We start from the raw sequence: 24,786 nt of genomic DNA on the forward strand, positions 1-24,786 counted from the left end.
ATCAATCAAAATAATAGTCAAATACACAATATTAAAGAATTACATGGATAACTAAAGTAGAAAAAAATAAAAAATTCAGACATCCGATTAGAACGTGAAAAACAGAGACCGTTAAGGTTTACAAAATGCACCACTTTGACTTCGTCGTCCTTTTTTAACTATTGTATTCATGCCAGTAACAAAATTTATGTTTGTTACTGGCATGAATATTCTCACCGCGAAAATATTTATAGCGACATAAAAATAGAAATATTGTTCAAAATTTTCACCTTTGTTGATCTTATTATTTTTTTTAATAAAACAAAAATAGCGTACTTGAACACGACCGCACCAATCGATACAAAACTTGTAGGGTTGTAAGTGAAAGTTTTGTGACGCACTAGATAGTTATCACATAATTTGTTAAGATTTTTCCATTCATGGTTTTCTGACGGATTTATCCTCAAAAAGCTTTAATGTGGTTTTTATCTAAGATTTCAGAACCAAATTCCATGAAAAATGTTAAAAACAAACCACTAAATATGAATGAAAAAAATGGGGAATATGAAACATTAAAATTTTTAATAAATAATTTGAAAAAATTTTTGTTGCGAGTCAAATTTATTTATGTATATATTCCATGCTTGTTATTGTTATTTTTTTTTTTTAATTAACTAAAAATTTACCAAACGATTCAATGTCGGTAAAATAAAAGAAAATAACTGACTTGGGTTGACATTTCCAATTTTTTATTTATCAATTTTACAAAAAAAAAACCTTTCGACGTTTAGGACGGATGGTTTTCTTACATTAAAATGGTTACATTTAAAGTTTTTAAAAAAGGCCCAATTTTTTCTTCTTTACTATTGATTTTCTAATATAAATAATATTGCAAACATTTTTTACTTAGTATTTTATCATGCATTTTTCTCTTTTCTGATTGTTTTGTTTTTATAAAAATCCCTAAACCATTGTTTAAAGTTGTTTTTGTGTGAATTTTGTCATTTATTTAAAATAATCTGTAACTGAAAGATATCTACAATTAATGACTCCCACTATATATTTGTATTATTTTAAATTACATAGTTAATTACCCTTAAACTCGCTACTTATTGCACTGTTCATTATGTACTGAACCATGAATCTACTTGATTATTTACTGTTATTGCTTTGTTAATTGATTTTTCAGAAATATATTTTATTAATTATGTCTGTTTAAAGGAATAGGCAGAAAATAACATTAATTTCCTCCAAATAAAACACTACTTAATAAATTTATATATCGATCTACTATTTCGATATGTTTGAAAAACATTGATAGGATGTATATCGATTTTTTTCTTCGATATTCACATCACTACCTGGACAATTGCACCTTCTTGGGTCAGACAAAGGAGCGCTGTCGATGACGTCGAAGAAGACGCTACCTAACTCAGAAACCGGATAGTTGACGTAACGGACTAACGGATAAAAAAAAAATATAAATAAAAGCGTAAGTGTAAAAGTGAAATGGAAGTCGGATGGACGGGGCCGTATAAGGAAGACGGATGGAATGGAGAGGAGGTGGTGGGGTTGGCCTAGTAAGGGGGTTCAACGCCCGCCCTAGTTACAGCAAGGACGCTGCTCCCACCGCGCCTCGGTCTAGTCTATCTTATCTATTTATCTAATATACATTATATTATCTACAGCTATATACTATAATATAGTGAAAACAAATAACAGCAAATATATATACTATATACACAGTCGTTATGTAACATTGATAGATATGACGCAGTAAGCGATCTCGTATGTGCGATTCGACCACCATTTTGTTATTTATTCTTATTTCTTAAAATCAATAACATAACATTTATTAGCAAAATATTTTCTGTAAAATAATACTAATTAAGATTTTTATTATGATTTTTGCAAAACAAATTCAAACACATGACAGCCCACAAACCGCATTTTTCCCGCCTAAATATTTCAATTTTCATACTTTTAGCATGCCAAAAAATTCAAAAACTTACTTCGTAGAAATTAGATCTATCTATCACTGATCATTTCCTAATATCACCTCTACTCTATTTGCTGTAAATTTGGAATGATTTAATATAAACGGTCATATTTTTTTTTTTACAAATATGTTTTTTTAAAATGCTCAAAACAGGAGTTAATAACTATTTATATTACTGTAAAACAGGTTTTGTTAATTTTTATCTTTATATACCTTCAAAGATATTAAACAATAAGATATGACACAAGATTTTAGACTTTTCAGGGTTTTTTTCTTCTTTGTTTGTACATGTTTTTATTTCTCCTTACTTTTTAAAACCTATAAAAAACAATTTTTTCAGCATACACATCAACCGATATTAAACGATAAATTTTGTTAATTCTTAAAACTAAAAATTGAAAATGAGACCCTAAGAACTGCAAAATTTTTTGCTTTGATGTTTGCACACTTATGTCCTAAAAACAACCACAATTCAAACACTGTCCTTCTGGAAGTTAGCACCACCCAATAATCTAGTAATCTAGCCTTAATATAATTATAAAAGCATTATATTTATATATTTTTTCTATATTAAAAATGTTTACTATTTATTATACTCAGAGAGAACCTGACGAGATATATAGGTAGGTAATTGAATGGAAAAAAAATGATGCATTACTATTATGTGGTTTAATATTTACTGACTATATCAATGTTATATAAGAATAATAAGCCACTGCCCAACTAGTTTTAGTATGCTGTGTGTATAGCAACTCAATGCAGATGGGAGGCACTGCTTTTTGAATAAAATGTTGTTTTCCCCTAAAAAAGTAAATGCTTCCATGATATGAGATAAACGTATATAGAATGACATCACAATATAGCCCGGCGATTAAATATTAAAACAATCAACCATTGACGCACGACAAAATGAATCGTTCACTTAGTGAGGTCAGTTGTCCTGTCAAATGATTTATATTGATTTCATTTTTTTTTTTAATTCTCCAGGTAAATCTGTTTTGATTAATGTGAAATCATAAAAAATAAATAAATTGAAAATTCTTATTTACTTAGAAATATAAAAAAGGTAAATGAAATCTGTTAACGATTATTAAACAGAGCTGTAAAGAGCAGATGCAGACGCCCAGCTGCCGGACCAGGGTGTGACGTATACACGTCAATACATCGCCTTGGTATTTCCGCTAAGTAAACATATGCCATTTAATTTCGATTGGGTAGAACTAAAATATACATTCATTGGTAAAAATAGAAGAGTCAGTAACCTACTTTATACGGACTCAGGTTTATGGAACCTTAACCTATAACCTTCAAATTCTGGCTATATATTGATTCTAATAGTCAAACAAAGGGTTTGAAATGCTGACCTTTCTGGTAATAAATTCGTTCTAAATGTTCAGGCATATTATTTTTATTTATCAAAGACATGGCCAGGGGTGCCGTTAAAAAGGAACAAAAAATATTTAACAACAATATTTTTATTCCTTTTTGGCTGCATCCCCACTATCTCCTTAATATTCAGTTACGGTCAGTCATAAGTATTTATATATAAGCAATTATTATTATCTACACAGTAATAAAATTGGACAGGAAAATATTAGATACATAAACTCATAAAATAATAAACAATTGACATTGTAAATTCTGTGATTACATTTACTTACTAAGTATAAAATGTAAGTTGCTGTCGCGAAAAAATTCGAATCCGAGATTTTAACGAAAATAAACAGTTTAAAGAATAGTGACGGAAATTGTACAAATAAACTGAATTATTAAACATATGTTGTCCTGTTTTCATGGTTTTTATGACAATGATCGGATTCCACGTTAACATATCTATAACTGAAATTAATTTCTACTCAGTGTGGTAAGTGGATGTTGTTGATTTACTGTACCAGAATCTTTGTTTCCAAAGTTTTGTTTTCTTATATACTTTTTCTGTGTATACTCAAAGTTGCATACACAGAAATAACGTAAAATTAACTTCTTGTTTTTATTTATTTTTTTTTATTTTATTTTTTTTTAATTATTTCTATATATTTTTTTTATTTTTGTATTATTTATTTATTTAATTATTTTATTTTATTCTATTTTTTTTTTTTTTTTACTTTTATCATCCCATAGGCGTTGATGACCAGAGGGTTTTACGCCTTTAAGCAAAAAATCAACAACAACAACAACTTCTTTATCGCTCCCACTATACTTAAATAATGGTATATTACACATTTATAAGCGTTTGAGTTTATTTATAATTTATAATCTTTAGTTAATATCTTTCAAACTAATTAACATTATAACAAAGAATTAATAAATTTATGGATGGTAAAATAGTCAAAAAGACAATGTTTCATTACTAACTTAGATATTGCTTTTCGAACAGTTTTTTTTTAAAATATCACTTTATCTACTCAGCTAGTTAATTTAACTGAGAGTTACTCAATTAACGTTCCAAGAATCATTACTTGAATTACCTGCCCACTTTTTTGTACAGGACACATTGATTCGCACATAGACGTATATATACACAAATTATAAACATATTACGAAAGATTGGTTCGAGTTTAATGAAATGCTCCATAACCCTCGAAAAGATTAGACCAAAATAAGTAAAATAATGACACGTTAGTGAGACTAGAATTAACATGTGCGTTTGATGCCGTAGGTTTCCCCATGAATTGTCTTAATGACTGCTCTGGCGTCTAATACGTGACTGCGGTAGTTATCTCGTAAAAGTTCCTACTTTCAACTACTGGCTATTCCCTCATTCACTAGCTGAACCCAGTAATGTTTATATTTGATTTTTATATTTTATAGCATAAAATAAAAATTATATTAATATTACATAATTCAAAAATGTGTATAATAATCCCTTCAATCTCGTAGCAATTACAATATCTATCCCTTAAGTTCTCCTATAATCAACAGGAAGGATCATAATACTTTTTAAAGAGAGTACTACCCACAAGATGTTCTAATAATTTATATAGCTTATTATAAATTTTAACCACTTGGAATTCTTAAATAGTTAATAAATAAGTGTTTAACATAAAATATGGTAATAAATAATAATCCGTGATGGGAAAGTTCTATGTTTATCAATTATTTATAATATACATCAGCTTTAAATATAATATTTACTATGAACTGTAAAAATCCTAATTGATTTTTTTTAAATATGGATTTATTATGCTGTTATAACTCATATGTGTTTATTGCCAGAATGAAGATACTGAATTTGTGTAAATTGACATATTTTTTTACTCAAAGACATTCAAAAGCTAAGAATCTGAGTTTATTTATATATGAAGTGAGAACCAAAAGAATAAATAACTCCTTATCACACTCAACCACCAGGGTTTTTTTTTTTTTTGCCAATTAAAGATACAAACTTTTACAGGAAGGATACCACAAGAAAGCTCCCGAACCCACATGGTTGATTCACGGTTAAGATAATGGCATAAATAATAATCTGAAATCCTTATTTGAGCTTAAAAATTAATAGTTGCAAAACGCACTACACCCATCCATTACATGGGTTGCTATGTAATGCAAAACTACGGGTGATTCAAACCTTGGTGAGGGAGACAGTAACTCACTGAGTGGGATAGCTACCTTTCGTTAAGTTAATAAGAAGAAAAAATTACAAATAAAAACTTGAAGTCAGGCATTACTTCTTTCTGAATAATGCCACTGGATTCGGAGAGTTCAGCAATTCACGTCCTCATATATAATATATATGATTAAAGTTTTTACGTAAATATATATAAATAAAAATCCTACTAGATTCAATCCTAAAATTAAGTAATTGGCATTACTAAACCAGGCTTTTGGATTTGTTTTTTCTAGTAAAATGTATTGTTATATATTGTTCATACAATACAATATATAAAGGCTCTATAAACTAGCAAAAATAATTTATCCTCCTTTCGTGTATTAAAGACATTTTAATGCAATAGTTTGTTCTAAATTAATTCTAATCAAGAAATTTCAAAGGAAAGTTCTCCTCTTTCTTAGGACATAAAGATTTGGAGAAAGAAAAACAAGAAATTATTTAATGATACTGGTCGGTAGCAAAATGGTTATGAACACATACCACAAAATTAGGATCTTAAAATATAAGTACACAAGGGCATTGTGCCACGTGTTTCAGAAGCTATGTTATATTTGAAAATGTGTAAGCTAACCTAAACCGTTAAGGGGCCTAGGGTATAATGACAGGATTGGTTTAGGTTAAATATAGCCATTGAGTACAAAGGCTAATCCTTCCTAATAGGGTTGGAATACCTCAAGGTATAATTATGGTATAGCATTACAGTAGACATGGAGACCCTAAGGAGAGAAAGTTGTGATTGGTATGTGAGTCCTGTCGTGCGGAATCGGAGGCCGTACCCAAGTCACCCGCTACCGGATGTGTTTCCTCAAAGTGAAGGGTCTGCTACCTTTCTAATAGGCTTAAACTGGTCCTTGGTCGATCGAGTGCGATTCCATTCGGGGACGCGCGCTTCCTCCTTCTACTTTTAAATGTCACATTCAATTTTGTTTTTTAATTACAACAAAAAAAATTGGTAAAATATTAAATTCCCTATCTATCTAAATTCAACCCTGATGGGGTCCTTCAAAATGGAACGAAACGTTCGTGACTAGTACATTTTTTCTACTATTTTATGTAGCTCTTTTTAATCATCGTACGGATCATCTTCCTAAAATTATTTTTAAACCTATTAAATATATTTGCAACAAGCAAAGTCTGGATTTCCTGATAACTAATCTTGATTTTCCAGTTTTGCAATATTATTAAGTCAAGAGATCACTTAACTATTGGTTTTGATTAAAAAAAAAAAAATGCACTTGTGGGTTTTAGTAGTGTTAAGGAATGAAATATAAATATCTTTGTCATGTACAATCATGTTCAACACATTGACTATGTTGTGATTTGAAATAAACTAAGGAGCGTAAATTAGTTCTTTGGAAGAGTATCAGATTTTTCAATATTTTACAAAGATCTCTAATCTTCATCTCACCCAGAAGATGAGAATGTTTATAGTGTCTTTTGGTTTATAATTTTAAATAATAAAATTTTGTTATCAACGAAAAAATAGAAACCCTCAAAACATTTTTAAGTTTTGTTTTTTTTCAAAAGTAAAGCTATTTTCGAAGTGAATGTCGAACTTGACATTTAGAAGTGAATGACAACTTGACAAATTACAACAGAAATAATAAATCAAAGAGCAGTAATTACTAATGTTTTAATTTTGTACTTGGCACTATTAATCAAATCTTAAGCAATATTAAACTATGATATACGTTTAATGAAAATCATGAATCAGTATATATGTTTTTTGTTCCAAAGGTCTGTAAGGTCAGTTTCCAAAACCGCTAAGAATAACCTTAACCTCAAATTGGTTGAGCTACAGCGCACTTCCATTTGCAATTTATATTTATAAAAGTAACTGAACACTTATTGTTAGTGAAATAAAAAATAAATAAAACATTCTAGAAAAGAAAAAAAAAAGAAAACATATTTAGTCTGTGTCAAATCAATTTACTTATCAATTTCGCAACAATTTTGATATTTTTTCCTAAAAGCTGAACTTATTTTAAATCGGATATGCACTCTTAAATAATTGTTCTAAACAGTTATTGAAAGAAAATACGTTTCCTTCAAGATTTAAATATTTTCAGTTTTAAACTAAAAATTGAGCATTTTCAAAAAAATCAATTAAACATCAAGAATCACTAATTTGGTTTATTAGTGGCACATCTAACAAAAAAAGTTTTGATTTTATTTTGAGTTAGAAGTTTTCTATAGTAAGTAGAAAGTAACTGTAGTCCGGAATTACTGAAAGGAAGGGGGTCGACCTACAGATAGTCCCAAACTGAGCAAAATTCACAAAATGAAAAAGCTTGTTTTGTCTGATATGCCTTCACACACAATATTCTAAACTAATCGGTTAGTTTGGTGAAGAAATAATTTGACAAGACAAAAGATTAAATAAAAAAATTACTAAAACAAAGATTACATAAAATTTAAAACAAGAATCCTGGAAATCTAATATCAGCACTTCTCATTTTTTATAAGACGACATTGTAATTTAAATTTTTCACAAAAAGCGGAATAAAATCATTATTCTATGAATCATTAGTTTTCCTTGGTGCTGTTAAGTTATTTATTTTTAGAAAGGATGTATTGTTAATTCACTTGCAGTTTCATTCAGTTATGCAAAATTCGAAAACCTGAAAATATATAAGGATTTCAAGTCACGTGGTAATTTTGTGTAACTGAATGAAACTGCAAGTAAACTGCTGATTTATCCTATCTAAAAATAAAATAACTTTATAGGATCAACAAAAAACTATTTTTTGATATAAGAATTGCTTCTAATTTTTTAAAATGCTTTTTATAGTTTTTTATAACATGATTAGGAATAAAGTACCATTAAATTTTGTTTGGTGTATTCAAGGTTCATATAGGATGATATAGAATTGGAAAGTTACATAGCAAATGTTGGCAGCTCGGCGTTCATATTTTAAAAAAATAACACAAATTAAATTACTCTACCTCTAACTATACTGTACCTAATAAAAACTATTCCGACTATAAAAACTTGTGGATTCTTAGTGCATTTAGTTATTTGCTGAACATTTTAGCTCCCTGAAATTTGGCAATATGTCATTTCGAAAAAAGACCTTATATTATAATAATTAAACATAAAAACAATCTGGTAATTAATGTAAAAAGATTTCTCATAATCTATCAGTTATAGGAGAATATTTTTAAAATTAAATAAAAAATTAAACATAATTTGTGATAACCGCATGTTTGGGTTAAGATAACGAAACTATTTAGCTAGTAATAAAATGGACAACAATTTATTAATTTTGATTTTAGAATTAAAAATATTGTTATGGGCTGGATAACATTGTAATGTAAGGTTTGAAAATGACAATATGTTGACAAAACACAAATAAATATTCAATGCATATAACAATTTATAAAATTTTAATTTAAGCCTAAAGCCCAAATTAAGATAACAAAAATGTTTAGCTAGTAATAAAACGGACAAAAATTTATTAATTTGGATTTTTTTTTATGTAAATGACTTTCATTAACGTTTTGACGTAATGCATTTGTTAGGATTAAAATTTTAGTAACTAGAAAGTTGGTACTTAACAAGACGAATTTTTTTGGGGCGTATTTTGAAACTTTATATGATGGGGATCAAAGCTATACCGATCTTCGGGAACTGGTGAAGAGGATTCTGGCAGCGGTGGAAGAAGCAGATTTTTTTTTCCATGGAGAAGGCAGAGGTGAGGGGAAGTCAGGAAGAGAAAGGGGTTGCCGTTTTCCATCTTTCTTGCGTAACCGAGCCTGAGAAAGTCTTCCTTGTTTCACTTTTCCAACGAGCGAGCCATCAGAATCCCTCTCGCCCTGACGACCACGAACGCTCATAACGTTCGGAACTCAGAAAATAAGACAATTGAGTCCACAATAAGATCCGAGAATCGTTAACAAGATCACTGTCACGATAGAAACTGGTAAGAAAAAATTGATAACCATAAAAAAAAAAAAAAATTACAGAATTCAATGTGTCTACAATTCTTGTTTATCCCCAAATGGGGATTTCACATTGGTAAATACCACTTTTTATTCTAGTACATTTTTGTACTAAAAATATTAAATATTTATTTTCATTTTTTAGATTTTAAATTCCTTATCAATATGTTTTTTTCTCTTTAAAGATTTTACTTTCATGAAATTTCTAATATTAATCCGAATTTTTATTCTTATTTATGTATTTATCTTTTTTGTACCAATAATCACCGGATTTTATTTCATTATTTTATGTTACATTCGGTATTTTTAAAAAAATTTACCTATCTCAAATTTTTTAATATTAATTTGATTTTTTTTTTCATTTACATTTATTAAATAAAAAAAAATCAGTATCTTAATGAACTGGGACAAAAGAAACTTTTTTTTTACAGAAGTTGGTAACGAATAAATTATTAATAGAATCCTATTTTTCATCCAAATTTTCATAGAGAATACAAAAATATTTCGGTAATATTTATTATTGTGATAAAATTTGACAAAAAAAAAAAAATGCACATCATTAAATATACAAACAGTTGAAATTTTAAAAATAGTAGCAGAATTTTCATATTTAAATTTTTTGATAATTTTCCTAGTTAGTATTACATTTAGTTGTTTTCTTAGTTTCAATTATTTAACTCTGTTATCCGCTATGTTTATTTATGATGTGTAAATATAATTTTATTTTTGTTCATTTTAGTTTATATTTAATTATTTTATTCTTTTTTTTTTTTTACTGATATTATCCATAATACCTACCCTTGCGTGTGACGGAATGTATTATTTTAATATATGTTTACAAAAAAAAAATTAAAAGATGTTTCCACTTTTATTTACAAATCACAAGAAATTAAAAGTTGATTTTCGTCACGTTTCAGTTTCAAGCTAAGATATTTCATTTGAATAAATAATTTTTGTGTTAATTTTTCTTCCTTTATTAATGCAATATAAATCCATAACAGGAGGAATAATAACTTCATAAAAAAAAAAAAAAATAACAGTTTCATTTACCAGTACAATATCATTTTAGATCCATGCATTGATTTACAATATTCTTCAATCTGTAATAAAAAAAAATGGAGATAAATAAAGTAGATTGATACTGTTTCGGACTTTCTACTGAACATGACCCTTTTCGTTAAATAACCACTGACACTGATATGATTATTATGCTCATATAGATCTGGTGCAGTACGAGCATCAAAACTTTCACTTTCCATTCTACTTTGACAGGAAGTGAAAGTAAAATTATAGATGGTCCCTACAGCATATTCATTTAAAACAATAAGCATATGTTCATGTTTCTCCAAAAGTCTCATCCATAACTTTCTAAGACTTTTTTATGTTAGCTTATTAACATTTCTCAATTCAAGGTTTAGTTTTTCGGTGTATTATACATCTCAACTATTATTATACAAATATTTCGTTTTAATGTTAGAAAAGGTTTCTCCTTTGGTTAATTATCAAATTCTTACATAGTTTAGATGTATTCGTATTTTGTAACTGACAATGCGAGACGATTAATTATTTGAAATAAACAAAACTAAAGAGACTTTAGAGAAAGACATTTTGAGGATTGAGCATTTATCTGATTTAATAAGGATAAGACGTAGTTGATATAAATTAAAACCTTTAGAGCTGTTATAGAGAAAATTATAAACATTTGTGAAATGATATAATGTTATACTTATAAACGATAAATAGCATTCCTGGCATATACCTGCATTCAGTAATTACTTATTTAAACTTTCTCTTACTGTATATTTCATACATGGGTTAAAGACAGAAAAATTATTTATTTGACTTGATATACAGGTTAAGAGAACTACGTATATAATTTCCCTCCTAAGATAAATTTCAAACAATTCGCATCAATCAACACCAGATAATCCAGCGAGACTTCTGAAAAGAAGATGGAAGGAGACGCCATATTAATTAACTGCCAAGAGGAGCAGTCCCTTCCCGTTCTTGTATCCCCCGACCCTCGGCTCCTGGGCCAATATTGTACCCCCCGCTTTCGGGGACCTAGCACACTCCCTTATAATGCGATGTATCAAAGGAAGGACCATGTTGTATGTATATATATATTCAGGTTTCAGAGAAGTCTTGTATTGAGTGTAAATAAAAATTTAGGAGGTAGGAAAAAAAATAATTTTTTAAAAATTAATTCATTTTTAATAAATAATTTAATTAAGAAAGTATGTGGCATAGATCACCACCCATATAACTTTATTTGTATCAGGTTTACTTATCAGAACTTTTTCAGATTGGGATCTAGATGCGGATGTCAACAACCTAATACACGATACATTATATAGAATTACATTAAATTTATTCATATATAACACCTATCTAAAATTGGTCTCGAGTTCTTATTAGAGCTTAAGTTTAATTAAACGAAGGACTACATCTCGACAAACGACTGACATGGAATCCTCATACAAGACTAAAAAGACAAGAAACTGCTCGTAGATTCCGACTATTGCAACATTTACTAGACAAACGGTCTAAATTGCCAATCCATTACAAAAGACTGATCTACATGACTATTATAAGGCCTATCTGGACATACGGAGTTGAGCTTTGGGGCTCCACTAAACCATCAAATTCCTCCAGAATCCAATCCTTACAGTCCAAAATCCTTCGTAAAATCCTTAATGGTCCTTACTATGTCACAAATCAAGTCATCCATCAGGACCTCAATATTCCATATGTTGCCGATTTGGCCAGAACCAGATACCGTTCCTTCCATAATAAACTTCTCAACCACCCAAATTCACTTGTTTCTAACCTGGCTTCTCCTTCATTACCTAATCCTCCTAGGCGTCTGAAAAGAAGATGGCCTCGAGATCTTCTCCTCTAGAAATGTTATTGGAGTTCTATCAGTGGGTAGATTCTCCACATGTTTTTATCATGTCACTATGTCACCTACAGTAAATTTACTTGTTGTATATATAAAGTTGTAAATATCAATAAATAAATTATTAAAAACAAAAAAAGTTTAAACGAGTAAGTAAACGTTCCAATTAATTTACAACTTTACAACCCCTTCCTCTAACATCCCCACCTGCAGTGTCACAATAAGCCCGTCGCACGGAGTCATCGATGATCGGTCCTGGGAATGACTTTCCCCATCCCTCGCCGGTCTAGAAGACTTGTTTGGTCATCGAACTGATGATGGATCTCTCGTCGCCGACAGTTCTAACTATATCATTCCCAGATAGGAAGCGTCAGTTGGCACTGCACACCCTCGCCTCTCATTGATCAGCATGTGTGCTCGCTATGCTTTCTGACGCAGGGGCTAATAATAAAAGAATTTTACATCACGAACATCTATATTAGTAATGGATCTATAGACTCTTGTCTGGGCGGCTTCCAAACAATTAGGTTCCAAATTTGATTAATATAATATAATAATATGGGTAGATATTTAAAAACAAAATCTTATCATACTTAACAAAACAAATTAAAGTCATTGAACTCCTTCGCGCTATCAGAGGTTTCTTCACATTTTTTCGGGATAAATAATTACTAAAGTAATGTATGAATAAATTAATTTTTTTATATTCAATTTTTTTTTCATTCCTTTTACAAATATAAATTTTAAAACTTCACTCAAACAAGTTTATTATTAACGAATGCTTCGCCAAAATATTAAAGAATTCGGCTCAATATGAGAAGAATCCATCCAGCATGACGACTTAAATTATAAATCCCGAAATAAAGAAAAGAACAAGAGTTTTTCAGCCATCAAATTATTTACTCAGATATGAATCTGACTTTTATAAAATTATTAATATCATAAAAAAATATTTAGTTCAATAATTAATAACTAACCAAATATTTTTTTAGTTACAAGAGGGATGATAACCATTCCTAGTTACCCCCCCCCCCCTCACTCCCCACAAATTCAAACAAGAAGAAGAATTTTTCATTTTCTCAGTTGTTTCGAGTTGTCGATAATTAATATCTATTGTGGTACAAAAATGGCTTTTTAATTTTCAATGCAACAAACCTTAAATATTTTTTTTATTGTTTTGTTAGTTTATTGTTATCCTAGTAATAGCTACCAAAGAGAATAAATTAAGGAACAAAAATAAATATTTCCAAGTTACACTAATAACACTCCATGTTAACATAAACATTAAATTGAGGTTTAAATCAATCAATGGTTTTTAATTTATCTCGTACTATTTATGCTTATAATTCAATCGTTAAAAGAAACATGAATGAAAATAAACCGTTTAAATTTTATGAGAGTCGTTTAGTATCAATACACACATATATGGCTAGGAAGTGGGAAAATAAAATCTATCAAAAAAGAAAAATACAAGTTATATACTTTCATTTATACCAAAACGAAATTTAGGAGTATATAATCAAAAATCAATTTAAATAGTTTTGAAAAAATATTATTTAAAATAATAACAGAACCATGTGATGTAGATAAATATGTTCAGATTTTATTGAAAATGTTAATTAATTGTAATATTAATTTGACAGGGAGAAATTTTAATTTTGAAATTAACTAAATAAGTTTTAGATGTAAAATTTTAAATTTGAAAAATTTCTTTTTGGAAGTAGATAAATTAACTTTTGATACAATATTTCTTAATTGTGTTTTAAATGATTGTTTATATATCTGTCACCCCAGTGAATATGTGGTTAAGTCGAATTTTGGTCAAAATGAGTTACGTTGTCTAAGAGAATCACAGAGGCAACATCTTCATTGTGCATAAGTGTCTAAGTCAGTCAACGTTTTAAAACAGAGTTATTGCGATGTGTTTTTTTCAACGGTCGGTGAACAATTAGTTAACTCTATTATCTAATTAGTGATAAGACATATCAAATTGGTGTAAAACAAGTAACAAGTTACCAACGTTTTGGTAGTATTGACGTTAATTTCGATGATTTACCACAAACACCTGATTTTACATAAATGTTTAACTTTAACTTTAAAAGTTGTCCCCTGAAAAGTAAGGAATTTTGACTTAACCACATATTCACTGGGGTTACAGATATATGGTTTACTTTAGCTTTTAATGTGCTCTATAAAACGTAGTACTTTTTATTATTAAATCTTTTTCAAAAATGTCATTGGAAATTGGAGGAAAATAATGTCATATTTTTGGGAACCAGATAAACAGCATTATTAAGCAACAAATTACTTATATATAATTATATTCACTTATCTATATGTATATGTGTACCGTATAAAATAATTAATTAAATAAAAAGAAAAATACGCATTACCAAGTATTTGATGCATCCATACCAAACAGTACTAACGTACATTTTCAAACAAGAACTAATTTCAAATTAAAGTAAACACAAATAGTTGTAAAATAATACCTCGCATAAAATTAAAAGAAATTTACGCGACTCTCTGAGATGACACAAACTAATCTATAAGATTAAGCCGACATATTTTTAAAGGGAAAAAAACATTAAACGGCATGTACCGAGATATAAGGTTAAGTGTTGTGAGACGAATTGAGGAACTGATAAAGTCGATTTATTTTCAGCATTAACCGATAGCCTTCTAAAACAGCTCGGTATCTCTTCAGAGGTCAATAAACCTCTCTCATACACGGAAACACAAAACGTTCCGATAGCCCTAATCGTTCCACAACAAGAGGTAACCATGTTGTCGCAAGATTAGTTGGGAATCCTAGGAGCTCGTCGCAAATTTTGGAAGCCAGGCGAGAGAAAGTTGGAGCTTTGGGATGAATTATGTAAAACTTATGTAAGAAACCCCAGGGAATCGTACGGGTTAAAACATTACTTTCTCCTTTTGTATCGAATTAAATCTACTTAAACGATTAGTTAATCGAGATCCATATCCAAACTAATTAATTATTCATATAACAACCATAATTGCTTCATACAATAACGATAAGAAAAATTTCCACGATACCTTAATTATTTAACTCCAGAGAATGATGAATTATTTTAATAAATATTTTTTAAAAACAAATCAAGTAAAAGATACCTAAATGTTTTTAAAAATTATAATATTATATTTCTAATACGTAAAATGTTGTTTGCATTATCTTTTTAAATACAATTATATCCAAGTTGGAGACAATATTATTTTATAAAAAATTACTGAGGAGATTTAAACGAATTAGGTTTAGTAATAATTAAAAAAAAAAATTATAAATTCAATTAAATGCTTTCAGGTGAGTTTTGAAAAAAAAAATATAAATGTTATTGAAAAATATTTTTTTTAAGTTTATGCAAGTTAACTTTTATACTTTTTGAAAACTACCAAGAATAATATTTTTTAAACATTTCATTCAAGTTAGTACCATAATAATAATATATTTATATTTTTTAATTTCTCCAAAAACGTTCATTGAATATGTTTTAGTAGTGACTACAAAACAAAACGATCCGGCGATTTTCGACAGAAAAAAATTTAATAATTAAAAAAAAAAACTTTTTTTTTCTTTTTATAAAAACTGTAACAGACAAGAGTGACACCTTATTCTTGGTTTAGAATGTTTCCTAAAATCTGACCCTTTGAAATAAATTGTTTTGATAGTCTACAAAATAAAATTATAACATTTTATTTTTTTTTTTGTTTTTGTTTTATCATTCTATAGCGAAAAACAATCTAATAGGTACAAATCAAGCAATTAATCAACAAGGAGAATTTAAAAATTCGTTTATCATTAATCATGATTTTATGCAGTTTACCTTTGTACTAAGGATTGTGCACATAACTTCTACGCGATATTTATTTTGAAATTTTTTTTTTATAATTAGCCCCAAAATACATCTAAAACTGATAAAAAAATTACATTACAAATATTCCTAATATTACAATATAGATTTGAGGATGTAATCATTAATACGTTCAAAAATAATTATTTAATTCGAATTTCAAAATGTCATCACAGCAATTTCGTAAATATATCTCTAAATTAAGATAGAGCAATTTCCAATTTCATCTCTCCCACACTTGGAAGGTACACTGGATTTATCCTGTTTGGGTCAGGCGGGAAGTTGTTAAAATAGCAGGACTCTTCCGGCCCCTTCTGTTCAACTCTTATTTTCTGGGAATTTTTTTTTTTGTTTATAATTATTTAGCATTTTTATATCTTAAAGTTTAGATCATTTGACAAAAAATTTTCATCTACAAATACTAAAACCCATGCAGAAAATCATTTTAAAAAATAAGCGCTAAAGTAGCCAGTAAAATATTGTTTCAATTATGACAAGAAAAAAAAAACAGTATAAAATGAAATATCTTAATTTAACAAATAATTATATAGTGAAAATACAATATCATCAATTTTGTAATTAATATAATTGAAATTGTGGTATACAAATTAAATATATCATAAACCCATTATCAATAAAAGTATATATTTGTAATGATTGACCAGAGAAGTTTCTGTTTCTTAGATGGATACTGCATCGTTTTAAATGTTACTTGAAAAGCTATAATCATCTTTAGTAATCTATTAACAATAATAACAAACATTATTTATTTTTAAATAATAATATTTTTAGTTGTAATAGTAATATAGTGGGAAAAAAAGCCTAATGATATTATTATTGGGGTTTAAATGACATTGTTTTGAAAATGCTAGAAAAGGTAATTTTTTTGGGGATATTCCGTTTTAATTTTTCAAAGAGGATTTTTGCAAGATTTTTAAATGACTTTAAGCATGAACTTAAAACTATTTCGAATTTACTGAAAAAAGTATTATTTTAGTTCACACTGTATTCGTTAAAATCACTATTCTTGATAAAGCATCTTTAAAAACTGACCACAATTGTTTTTTTTTAATAATAAACTATAAATAATAAGAGTTTTCAATAAAAAGTTTATATATCTACTTCTCATAGGCAAAGATTGATTTTTTTGAGCAAATTAAAATTCTGAAACCTAAACTTATTCAGTTTAATTTGAAATACAATAAATTTTATTTTTTAAATTTAAAATTGTCAATAAAAAAAATTAACACATGCTCCCATAATAACGTTTTAATAACTATCTTTCAAGAGTGGATATACTGACTTTAGATAGCAAACACCTCAAATATAGTTGTAGGACCTAGCACAATCATGTGACCATGTGATGATAGCATACAAAAAAGTTACTCAGAGATTTAGTTAGAACTGTCAATAATAGAAAGAAACACCTAGAAATTATTTATTTGAAAAAAAAAAGTTTCATCAAATAAAAATACTTAATTTTCTATAAAAAATCAAAAATATTTATTTAAGTCATGAGTTTCATAGAAACAAAATTCTGAATACTTTAAAATACGGTTGCATGTCTTATTATAAAACACAAGCTAGACCGAAAGTAGTCTATGTCATCGAAATCGCATTGCCATAACTATAGTACCATTGTTATCTACTAGTCCTATTACGTTCAAGGAACATATATACACAATGCATGGAATGATCTATAAATTATATGTACAATAATTATAAATATTATATCGAAATACCCTAAGTATTGTTTAAAAAAATTGACTAATAATAAAACATCAATTTTTCTATTTTTAATTGATAAAAATAATTTTTCAGGTATTATACGGAATATTTTACACATGTTCATAATGTACCAAGTTTTTTAATTCATCGCATTCATAAATAATATGCACACAATTCAATAATTTTGGTACAATATAAGTATGAAAATAATAATTGGAGTCACTTTAGGACAGAGATTGCAAGTTAGGGGGCGCTGTTGGAATTCGGTCAGGGAGCAAAGGCGCTCGGTGCATTTCCTAGGACTCAATGCTGCCACCATCTAAAAATAGTTAGGTTGGCAGGATTGTTGCGGATACCGGCCGAGTCAGGGCTCTTCCGGAAACTGATGGCTGGAAGTATCAATGGATAATAAGGCATACTTTATTATTTGTTTGTTTATTTTTTTTTTTTGTTTTATATTCAAGTATTTTAAATAGAAAAAAATCTGAAGCTATTCGGGCAATATTCGATTTTAGAAGGGTGTTATTATCTTTATTTATTTTCTTTATACAAGAATCATTCCATTTAAATTTATCATTAGTATAAAATTATAACTTATTAAAATTAAAAGTTATACTTTTACAACAGAAAATTTACTATGACCAATAACAATGAAGAACTGTTTTTTTTTTTTTAAAGTTTCTATAATTTTTTTTAGGTGATTCTAAATTTTTTAGATTATTTTTGATATTCACAAAATTTGCATGTAACATAGATCTTAATTCCCCCCCCTTTTGTGAGTATATGTTTTTTTTTAAATTAAAATATTTTAGTTTAGATGTTAGGAGAAATAAACAATAATCATAATTAGCTATTTATACAATATGGACTAAGATGACGATAACATGGAAGAAAAATATAATAAATAAATAACAAGGAGAAAGGAAAAGCAGTTAGTAAGATTTTTTTAATTATGTTTACAAAAAATAAAAAGATTTATTTATTTTTTTACTTTTCACATGTTATTGTTTTTGTTTACTTGCTGATATACATATTTTTGAAATACAATATTCGCAATTGCATAATCAAAATTTACAGCAACACGGTGTTCCATAATAATCGCATTTTTGTTTCAATGGCGAATTGCAAAAAAAGTTTGCAAAAAAAAAATTCGCAAATCGCGTTTTTTATTAATATTAATAATAATTAAATACTATAAGTATATTATAAAGATGCCTTTACCTACATTAGATGGTTGGTTGTCTTGATAAAGCCTTGCTTGCATGTTCTGCCCGACGGCACTCACTCTAGCACACACTCCGCGCGGCGACTAACGACAAAGTAGGCCAAAGACTGGGCCCCCCCTGCCACTTTCACCTAGCTCCCCTCCTAGTCCTCCGCACTTCCTTCTGCAGCGGTTACCCAACCCGCGGTCGACGGCCGGATCACTCGGTCGCTGGGAGTCGCGAAAGGGAGTACTCTGCATCTGCAAGGCTACGGCCTCGGAGGACCAAAACAAAATATCCGCAGATATCTTCAGCGGATTTCCATAAACAAGATCCGAACACACAACTATAATGTATCCAATGTATTCAAAATGAATACTGATTAATAACAAGCATTTAATATGGGATCTCATCATATGTTTGTTGCTCGCCAATTGGTTTTCAATAAAAATTATTGTAGGAGGTGGATTCCCTAATTAACTGTACAAATATGTTGAGGGCTATTTGTTTTTTTATGTTTATGTATAAATTCTTTATTAAGTAACATAAATCAAAGTTATGTTTTAGACTTTGGCAGATGGTAAAAAAAAAATATCTTAAACAAATTTGCAAAAAAGTATAAATCTACCTAACGATGTTATTTTTTATGAAACTTATATTTTCTTCAATGAAAAAAAAACTGGATAGTAAGTAATGAATGTATATAGAGGACAAGGTGTTAATAAGGAGCATCACTTTTGACTTAATATAGCTCTCCTATTAATTTTAAATATAAATAATGGTCCGAGGGGTTTCCAAAACTGTGTAAATATATTGAAAGCCATTTTTCAGTTTTGTAGGTAGAAAGAATCATAATTTTTTATTTAGTAGAATGAATAAAAGTTAGGTTATAGACTCTTTGTGAGGCTGATAGCAATAAGGGTAAAAAAATAAAAACTGCGAAAAAAACAAAAAAACAATTTAATAATAATATTCTTCTTTATAAAACCTATATTTTCTTTAATAAACAGCAATTCGATAATAAGTACTTTAGAAGAACGTGACAATCTGGAACATTATTTTAAAATTAACATAAATCTCCTATTAAATTATAGTCTGGGAGGATTTCTAAACTAATATTGAAGGTCATTTTATAAAACAATGGTACAAAAGTTGGATTGTAGACTTTTGGTGAGTGTAATATGGATATGTGGACCCCTACAACTTAAATTAAAAAAAAAAAAAAGTAGAGATGAAAAACAAAGAAATGTCTACAGAATCATTTTCTTACATTACTTAGAAAAATATGACGTTTTTATTGTTTTTCTTCTGGTCTAGTAAGCAGTCTTTAAACTACAATTTTTTTACTTTTTATTAATTTTTCATTAATAATATATTCTTCATCTCGACGTTTCGGACCTACAGTCCATCTTTAGGTATTTTCTGTTTTATCGTTATATTTAAATCTTATGTTCTTCTTTTTTAATAATCTGTTTTTATATCCATATATTTAAACTATTTGTCTAATGATCACTTTTTATTTGCTTTTTTACACATGTTTGACTTGAACTCTTTTAAAATTATAGATTTGACTAATTTATTATCTTTTTTGTACTTTATAATTTAAAAGTATAAAAGATGGAAAAATTTCGAATAGACATTATATAAAAATTTTCTAATATGAATATTAAAAAGAAAGTTTAAAAATATAAATGTGTAAAAAAAAAACAATAAAATTGTTAATAAAATAAAATATATATGTGAAATTATATTGATGATATTGTCATGAAGAAAAGGCGATTAGAGAAACCAATGAATAAACAAGAATTGAAGGAATAACTCTGAATCACACTTATTCGATCGATGAGTCTAGTAGTTATTTTTTTACTTGTGAATATGATAGTTATATGATCGGGACATTCAATTCTTCCAATTATTTGTTATGATGGAAGAAGATGATATAAGAGCTACTTTTAATATGGAGCTTCTCCTAATATTATCATTCCGAAGATACTTCTCCATTTGGGAAGGAATTAGTAGTTATCCGAGGTTATTGTACCCCACTAAGTTTTAGTTTACTATTTTATAATAACTCGGAAATGCTTTACTTGTATTTTTTTAAATGTTATTATTTAATTATACAGCGTGTATGATGATAAAATATGCAATATAAAAATATGGATTGTACATTGAACACTAATAAAAAGTTATTGTTTTCTCTATTAAAACAAACTATGAAAAGCAAGAATGTTTTCTATTTTTTTTCGGAATTAGTAAGATGCCATTATTCACATTTTAAAATAATTTTACATTAATGACATATTCTGCACCTCGACGTTTTGGATCTCCCGTCCATATTCAGGTATTTTCTCTTTCATTTTTATGGTTAGATCTTGTGTTTTTCCTTTTATATATTTATTTTTTTTACATCTATATTTATTAATTTTCTTTTAATATTCACTTTTTAAAATTTGTATAGAATGTCTATTCGAAATTTTTCATCTCCTATACCTTTAAATTAGAAAATACAAAATATTTTAAATACAAGGACACGAAGGGCAGTGTTGTTAATAATTAAAATGACAATGTTGTAGTAAAACTAAAACTTAAAAAAAAAAGATATAACATAAACAAAAACAAAATCTTACAATACAAAAAAAAATTCTATCTTTCTACTTACATTTACTATCATTGAAAGCCACTCCAACTTACCTATAATAAAAAAATATGAATGACTAATAATCATAAATAATAATTAATTTTTAAAATTCAATCACGCAACACAATCTATTTTTCGAAATTAGTTTGTGTAAAAAGTAAATTTATATACGGAATCTTAAACCTCACGCCCTTTGCCAAACATTAAACCAGCCTAATATTTAATTAAATTGTGAAACAACATCTAGTGTTTTTTTTTTTGCAGAAAAGTTGTATTTCAACATTATATTTTAAAACCGATCAATTGAGCAATCGTAAAAGTTAATACGATGATTATTTGTTTCATATTTATAAAAAGAAGAGTATTTCATATTGATATGTTGTAGGGGAATAAGGGAAAACAAAATGAGATTAAATATACGAGTTTATCTTATAATTACAGAAGAAGAATAAATATTACTTTACATGACAAATGTTATTTATTAAAATCTATTATTCACCGCCATTTAAGAAGTAAAACGTTAAATCTCAACTTTTGAGAGGAGTAGAATCACAACATATTTTTTTTGTTTAGTTACAAAATTTCATAATTAAAAAAAAAAATTTAACACTCATTCTAAAAGAAGATGGCCACGGGACCTTCAAGTTTTAATTAGTGTTTGAAGTACCACCAATGGGTGGTTCCTCCCCAAGATTTTCAAGTGTTTGAAACATTCCACATATTTACTTATTGTATTTTTTTTTTTGTACAGTTGTAAATTTCAATAAATAAATTTTTAAAAACTCTTATTCTTTGGTTAAAGATTTAAAAATTATTTCCAGACTCATTACTTTATCCCCTCCTCCGGCAAAAAGAAGTCCTCAAATGGATTATTTTCAAGTATCCAACGCTACAAGGAACATTCTAAATTGTCCTTTATATATACTTATTTATTTATAGAGAGAGGTGTCGCTTACTGGTAAAGGTCATTAACCAAAGGTTTCACTAACCTTTATTAAACTTTGAATTTTCATTCAAGACAATATAAATATAAATTCGATAATATTTCTGATGATTAAAAAAAATACTTTGGGGTAAATAAAAAATATAATATTATATTTTATATATCGAATTGGAGTAACTTTCATAAATTTCATTTTAAAAACTCGTTTCCAAATAAACTGCAACAAAAGTTTACATGCAGAGTTCTAAAATATTATTTAGGTTTTATTATTTTATTAAAGAAGATATTGTGGTGTACTAAGACCCAGATTAGGTATGGTTAGGCTAAACCAAAGATTATTTCAAGCTCAGGAAATGACCGATCAAAGTTTCGTCCCAACTTCATTTATGTAGACACTCCAGTTTGCATAGTTGAATATGGTATGCAACAACCGATTAAGTATTTCGTAGGAATTTAGGAAAAGGGAAATATCGTTTTAATGACGATATTAGCAACCCTTCCTCACTTCCTTCTCTTTCAACATAATATTTATTTATTTAGTATTTAATCTATTATTTACAAATGCCTTCCACTATTTGTATAAGTCATCGTCAAAATTATGAAAGCTTTAATCCAAAATTTTCTAGAGATATAACTTCGTAATGGACACAAGGTAGGAGTTATACATTACTTGCAATCGGTATTACAGTAACCTATAAATGGGTTTTGTACCGTAGATATACGAGCTATAAGATTTACCTTATTATCTGAGATAAAATCTAGGATCTATTATCAAACTCAGTGGTTCCCAAAGTAGGTGCCATGGCACTGTGGCGGGCCGCAAGTGAATTTTTGAAACTATTACAGAAATAAAAGGAAAAAAAAAAAAATAACAAATATACAGTGGATTTCAGCATTTACTTTTCAATGTTTCTTCTTCTTTTCCTACATATTCAACCGTTCTAAAGATAATAGACCCCACATTTTTTTTATTTTAGCTCGTGGAGTGCTGCAAAATATTTTTAGCCCAGGAAGTGTGTCTAGGCGAAAGTTTGGGAATAAAAAGTAGCTTATCACATTACCTGTTCATTGCCAAGGTCTGTGGATACTTATAGAAATTAATAAATATTTTTTCTAATTTAAATATTTGTTTATCAAAGTGATTTATTATTAAACATTTTTATATGATAATGCTTGTCTTTATAATTAAAAACAATGTTTCGGAATAGCTGTCTACTCACAAGTCCATGATTTTAGTATTGTAAGTTTCATTCTAAAGTCTTCCTGCAGAAAAAATACTACAGCTATATCCGAGTTATAATCTTATTATTCAAATAAAAATATATTTTATGAGGTATTGTTACTTAAGTAGGTTGTTACAGTTGTTAATTAACCTAGCAATATTGCTCAACGGAGAAGTCCAGAGAGACCTAACGAGCTAAACTACAAAAGATAATAAAACCAAAAGTCGAAGCACAAGGAAGGCCACATTCCATCAGATTTTTGCACCGTGCGAGCCGGCCACAGGAGAATGTGCCACGGCTAGCTTTAAAATTAGAAGTGACGTCATTACTATGACGTCACCTCCACTCCTGTATTTAGTGGCGTTTGGTGCGAGCTGCCAGCTGCCGCTACGATATCTTACTGTAATTATAGTACGAGATCCTATCTTAATCCCCTTTCCTTATATCATTACATCTTTCTTATTATCTCGTCTCTGCCAGTTTATAATTGTCATAATTAGGCAAATGAAGAGGTGAAAATAACACTGATCGATCATGTCCGTCAATGTATTCCATATTCAATAGTCAATAGAAGTAATTAACATATTAATGATTTATTTAATTACTGTATCCATCGGTAACGCCTATGACTAAGAAAACTATCTATTTCCATTACCAGTACTGCGAAAAAAAAACACTTGCCACAAATCCAAAATACTTGTAAAACCTTAAAAAATAAACAAAGTAACAAACACCAATGTGTGTGTTTATA

General features: G+C 28.2%; 1 protein-coding gene across 10 annotated transcripts in view; it reads right to left on the reverse strand.

Annotated features, from left to right (window-relative positions):
- The window catches only part of Hr4 (Hormone receptor 4), a 173,287-nt gene that overhangs the window by 103,665 nt on the left and 44,836 nt on the right, over nt 1-24,786 (reverse strand). For 2 of the 10 annotated variants that reach the window (XM_024358467.2, XM_067051395.1), the window contains exon 1: nt 19,252-19,339. The exons of 4 other annotated variants lie outside the window; for them this stretch is intronic. Coding sequence is in view for 2 of the 6 variants with exons in the window: in XM_014431075.2 (XP_014286561.1) it covers nt 19,248-19,290 (43 nt within the window). In the remaining 4 variants the exon portion in view is untranslated. Of the gene's footprint in view, nt 1-19,247; nt 19,352-21,890; nt 21,910-24,786 lie in introns of those variants that run through there. 4 more of the 10 variants (XM_067051394.1, XM_014431075.2, XM_014431072.3 and 1 more) reach the window with 4 other exon arrangements.

The sequence above is a fragment of the Halyomorpha halys genome, unplaced genomic scaffold (genome assembly GCF_000696795.3).
Source record: "Halyomorpha halys isolate HHAL.00 unplaced genomic scaffold, Hhal_1.1 Scaffold943.1, whole genome shotgun sequence".
NCBI lineage: Eukaryota > Metazoa > Arthropoda > Insecta > Hemiptera > Pentatomidae > Halyomorpha > Halyomorpha halys.